The sequence below is a fragment of the Rissa tridactyla genome, chromosome 3, assembly GCF_028500815.1.
Source record: "Rissa tridactyla isolate bRisTri1 chromosome 3, bRisTri1.patW.cur.20221130, whole genome shotgun sequence".
Classification (NCBI taxonomy): Eukaryota; Metazoa; Chordata; class Aves; order Charadriiformes; family Laridae; genus Rissa; species Rissa tridactyla.
Window position 1 is genome coordinate 46,827,740 of NC_071468.1, and position 5,477 is coordinate 46,833,216.

The 5,477-nt window shown below is 39.7% G+C and overlaps 1 protein-coding gene across 1 annotated transcript in view; it reads right to left on the minus strand.

The window, feature by feature from the left end:
- Positions 1-5,325, minus strand: part of NUP133 (nucleoporin 133) — a 40,933-nt gene extending 35,608 nt beyond the window's left edge. Inside the window, exons 1-3 of the mRNA XM_054196896.1 lie at positions 4,108-5,325; positions 3,493-3,587; positions 1,411-1,468 (exon numbers count right to left, since the gene is read on the minus strand). Of these exons, the coding sequence (XP_054052871.1) occupies positions 1,411-1,468; positions 3,493-3,559 (125 nt within the window). The 5' untranslated portion in view covers positions 3,560-3,587; positions 4,108-5,325. The remainder of the gene's footprint in view (positions 1-1,410; positions 1,469-3,492; positions 3,588-4,107) is intronic.
- Positions 5,326-5,477: the final 152 nt, after the last annotated feature.

Sequence of the window (5,477 nt, forward strand, 5' to 3'; positions counted from 1 at the left end):
GATTCTACACCTCTGCTCTCATGAGACCTCATTTGGAGTACTGTGTCCAGCTCTGGGGCCCCCAACATAAGAAGGACATGGACCTGTTGGAGCAAGTCCAGAGCAGAGGAGGGCCATGAAGAGGATCAGAGGGCTGGAGCCCCTCTCCTATGAGGACAGGCTGAGAGAGCTGGGATTGTTCAGCCTGGAGAAGAGAAAGCTCCAGGGAGACCTTACAGAGGCCTTCCAGTACCTAAAGGGGCCTACAAGAAAGCTGAGAGGGCATGTAGTGATAGGGGTAATGGCTTCAAACTGGAAGAGGGCAGATTTAGATTAGATAGCTGGAAGAATTTTTTCACTATGAGGGTGGTGAGGCACTGGAACATGTTGCCCAGGGAAGTTGTGGATGCTCTATCCCTGGAAGTGTTCAAGGCCAGGCTGGATGGGGCTTTGAGCAGCCTGGTCTAGTGGGAGGTGACCCTGCCCATGGCAGGGGGGTTGGAACTTTAAGGTCCCTTCCAACCTAAACCATTCTATGATTTTTCCAGAGGGGGAGAGCAGAAGGAGACGGCTTCAGGCTCACGGGGGTGTCGTGACATCAGGAGGATGGTGGTATTACCATGCCCTCCTGCCCAGCACAGCAGCCTGAGTGCTGCTTCTCTCACCCAGCAGCTCGGGTGGCCATCAGTGTGGGATAGTCTCACAGAAAGAGGAGTCCCCTCACCCAGGTCTTCCTGAGGAAGGCTGGATGCACTCGGTTCTTCAGGACTCTTCCAGAGGGATGCACAAAGCTGGATTTGGGAACCATTTTTCACTGAATTCATGCACTTATGGTGCTAACCAACTCGAGCAAAGAAAGATGTCTGGTTACATTCAAAAAAGTGCTGTTGAAAATTGCAAATAGCTGTTTGACTCTTTTGGAAGGATGTGATTTCCACCAATAGAGTTGCCTAATCTTTGAAATAGCACGTACTGTAACCTGTGTTTGTCCCTAAATTTCTAATAAAAAAAAAAATCCATGCAAACCTTGGTACATTTCACATCTATGGTAAATAACCGTCATGCGCTACAACTATTCAATGGTACAGACATAGATTTTAGTCTTAACAGGGAACTACATTTTCTCATTGAAAGAAAATACTCAACTGCATTTGAACGAAAAAGCTTTCAGAAGGTACATATGTACCATCTACTTGGGGAAGAAGTCAAGTTGGACATATATTATCAATGAAGCTAATTAGTTAAATTAAAATTAACTAAAAACAGAATATTCAAAAATTTCCCATAATTTCCCAAAAATATGTTCTTTGATTAAAAAGTGTTATGGCTATTAAGTTTTCTGTGTGGATTGTGGTCCAATATGACTGAACCTGAAAGGCAGAGGAGATAAACTTGAGATGCTTCATCTGGCCGTACTGAAATAAGACGCACCTGTCTGTTTCAGTGGTTTGCCTTTTAACTTCACTTTTTCTCCTTTTGCTTTGATTTTCTGTGAAAAGCAAAATACAAACATTTAGTGAAGCTTCACTATACTGTTACATTAATGTAGTATCCTTCTAGATAGCCTTCTCTATTATACACCATGTAGTGATGATGAATCAACATGTTACTGTTGTTTCATCTAGAAAAACAAACTAAACCACAAAATGCACACACAAACAAGCAAACGGGGGAAAACTGAGTAAAATTCAAGCTGCCATCCACAATTCCCACATCCACGAATGGTGACATTCAGATTATTTAAAAACTGAAAGCTCCCCTTCACATTTCGCTTCTAAAATAGTTTTAAGATGATGCAGTGTGAGCAGTCATTTTTTGCTTCTGAATCCTGCATACACTTTGCATACACTGCGTACACTTCCTCAGGGAATTATTCAGCCTCCTTTTGCTGTCCCAGCCCTCCGTTAAGAGCTCCGTTTTCAGCAGAGAGGATGCAACTCAACCTTTAAATCTCATTTTTGACCCAGAAATAGTTTACACTGATATTGGTTAGAGACTTCAGCAGTTCCTGAACTGCAACTCTTGCGGTATTGTTTTTCATACGAAAAGATGAATGTCCAGCAGGCAATTTTGACAATACTGACCTAGTGGGGACTTGAACTAAGAGAATGGAAACAGTGGATTTATATTAGAGCTACAACTTCAAAATATACAGGACTGATAATCTTTTTACTTCTGTTTTTATTTATTGATCGATGGATGGAAAAACAGTGTAGAAAATACTGCTTGGGTAGCCTAGCCACAAATAGGTGCCAACCTATTTAGAAAAAAAATTAGTTTGAAAGGACAGCAGCACACTCCATCACCTGAAGAGCAAACAAAATTCTCATGAACTGGTTAACTGAATCTGCCTTACGGAACTATGCAGATGTTTAAACAAAGGTGTTTATAAAAGATCAGTACCATTTTCTTCTTCATAAGAAATGTAGTGTCTTACTCATGAGGATCCAGAGTTCCCTAATAGGCCAGAGTACTGATCTATTGGATCATTGCATTGTGAGTTCAAGACCCCTTAAGCAACTGCAAACAATTCTCCCCGTTCAAGACAGCCGAAAATGTTGAACAGTGGAAATGCGAAGACCGAATTGGGAGAGATCACAGAGACAGGATATTCTCTTCTATTACTCCCCAAACTGGCATCCACTCCCTTTTCAAAGATGAAAGTATGGACAAAAAAGAGGCGCTCTGTATCAGAAGATTAAAGCAAAAAATTGCATTAACTCCTTGAAACCTGAGTTGAAAAAAAATTCGCTCTTTCAGAGATGCCAGTCATTCACTGCAGTGATGATGATGTAATCAGTACTCTATTTAAACGTGAAAATAAATAGTTTAATAAGCAGTTTAAGTAATAAAGTTACTCAAGACACTTTATTTTCAGTGTCTTCTCTCAGGAAAACATTCATGCTGTCAAGAATCAGAAAACTAATCAGGAAGACAGTAAAGGGATTAAGCGTACATTGAGAGCTGACCTTAATCATCAAGTCTCCAAATATTCAACCCTAACTAATACAATTTAGCAAGGTAGTTTTGAAAGCAATCAGATACAGTATTTAAGCCCCAAAAGACATGACCGGATAGCAAAAGTTAAGGAAGGACATAGTTCTGGTCTCCGAGGCAAGGGTGAAAAAGGCAGCATTAATAAAAGACTTCAAAATGATGCCCACAGGTACCAACTAAAATACAGCAACTAGCACGTAACAGAAACTGGAAAATGTTTGTATTGCATGTTTGAGATATGTGGGTGCATGTAAAATGAATTACATTTAGAGTGTCTAGGAAATTATCTTTACTACTTTTATACACAGGGAAGATAGGTTTAGACCAAAGCTGAACACCAGTGTGTGCAGCATAAAAGAGAGATGGGCTTATACAGTGTGCTGCACCAGGGCTACAAGGACACTTTGAAACCTCTGCCAACTCCGAATAAGGTCTGGCCTTTCCTTCAGGAAATATGGGGTAAGTTTAATTTGACTTAAGTTGTATTTACCGATGATCAAAAGCATTTCTGAGTACCTTTTGGCCTTTGGAATACACCAGGAGGGGTACAGCTGTGTTTTGAGCTGTTAATACCATCCCTCATGGAAATGAACCTCTTCCACTAACAGAAGCTTAAACAAAACAAAACAGTGTTACTAAAAACCAAAGGGGTAACAATGGAAAATACAGCGAGTGAGTGTAAGAAAGCTTAGTTTGTACTTCTTTCTGATGCACAGTCAGACACTCTCACATTAAGTCTTTTCTATGTTGCGTGGCTCCCTTTTTGCCCTCCGGACCACGCTACACAAGGCAGCAGCATGAAATCGTGGTCCTTAGCTAAAGACACCTATCAGGATTGTTAGGGATACACCAAGAGTTTTCACCTTTGACAGGAAGGTCTTCAACTCTTCTAACAAAAAGAATGCAATGCTTTAATTTTTCTCTTTCTCATACCTTTTTTTCCCTTCATTAAGCTACTGGGGCTCCTACAGTTCCAAATGCAAGCATTCCCAGTGCTGACTAGCGCTGCTATGGAATATACAGTGTGCCACATCCACACATCACATGCATTGCAGGTGTGTAAACCACAAAACCGAAGTTGTCCAGCAAAGATTTCTACTTGCAAATTACCAGTTAACTTTGTTTTCTCACCTTGTTGAGGTCTGTGGTTTGTTCCAAGGAATATTTTGTGTTTCTAACCCGAATGAAGTCTGTTATCCAATGTACCTGTTAGGACAGACATTCACCTTTCTGTGGACTAGAGCTCTTCTATCGCTTTTCACACTTTTCTGTAGACTGCAACACTGGCCAGAACAACTAATGAACAGAAGACATAAAACATTTGTTCAGTTTGGCTGCAAGTAATTCCTGTAACCTTTGTAAACACATGAATAAAGGGGCTCATTGCACCTCACATAAGGAGAGATTATATGAGTAGATTAAAGTTCAAGCCCCTCTAAATACATTACATTACAAAGAGAATAACTGGTAGTCAACACAACTAAACATTGGGTCAGTGGTATTTTCGGCATATCTTTAATACAGCTTCTAGTAAAACTATAATCAGCAGATAGACTGACATTTGGATGTAATTTTATTTTCATTCCTTAGTACAGGGTGCTCTTTAGCGTTTTCACTATGTTCACAGAGTGCCATTAATGGCACAATAGATAAACATTTTAACTTGCCCAGCACTAGGTATCTCACTTATTTCCAATAAAGTTTTCCAGCAACATGTTTTCCTAGCATAGATGAGTTTTAACGTGACCTGGAAAGTTTCCAGCTTTTTGAAATCATCTTGTGGAGTTTTGCATCTTCAGAAAGTCTATAAAGAGATTCTCTTGGAAGAGATTCTTAAATTAGAAACATGAAGCCTACTCTTTATTGCCAAATGTACCCTCCTGCAGTTATTCAAATTAATGTAATACTATTATTATTTTAGTAATTGTCCTTGAGAGGGTAGTTTACTAGTTGTCCCTAATAAGGTAGTTAGGCAAAACCTGGGATTTCTAACAAAAGAAAAACCCCAACTTAAAAAAAAGACAGAAACTTACACATGTAAGAGTGTGTTGTTTTGGACGTCATCTTAGAAGGAAAGTGAAACTAAAGAACTGGGAAAATAGAGAAGGGAAGAAATGCACACACATTTTAGATATTCCTATGCTGTCTTAATATACTAATACACTTCCTTTACATAAAGCCAGTTAGGTTTTTTGTTTGGTTGCTTTTTTTGTAAGTGCTTTTTTTGTTTTGTTTTTTTTTTTAAGGAACTTTCCTCCAACTCATGCTTCCATACTCCCCAAAATGTGTTCTCATATGTAATTCTCTACAGTAACTGTAGATGGCGGATCATAATCAACCTTCTCATTTCAGAACAAACGGCAACTGAAAGAACAGTGCGGTGGAAGTCAGACAGAACTTTCAGAGTACCTTAGTGTCACACACTTTTGAATTCCAGCATTTTAAGACTACTGACAAGCCCAGAAAGCAAAAGTTCCTTGAAAAGGGAAGAGGCAATGGTA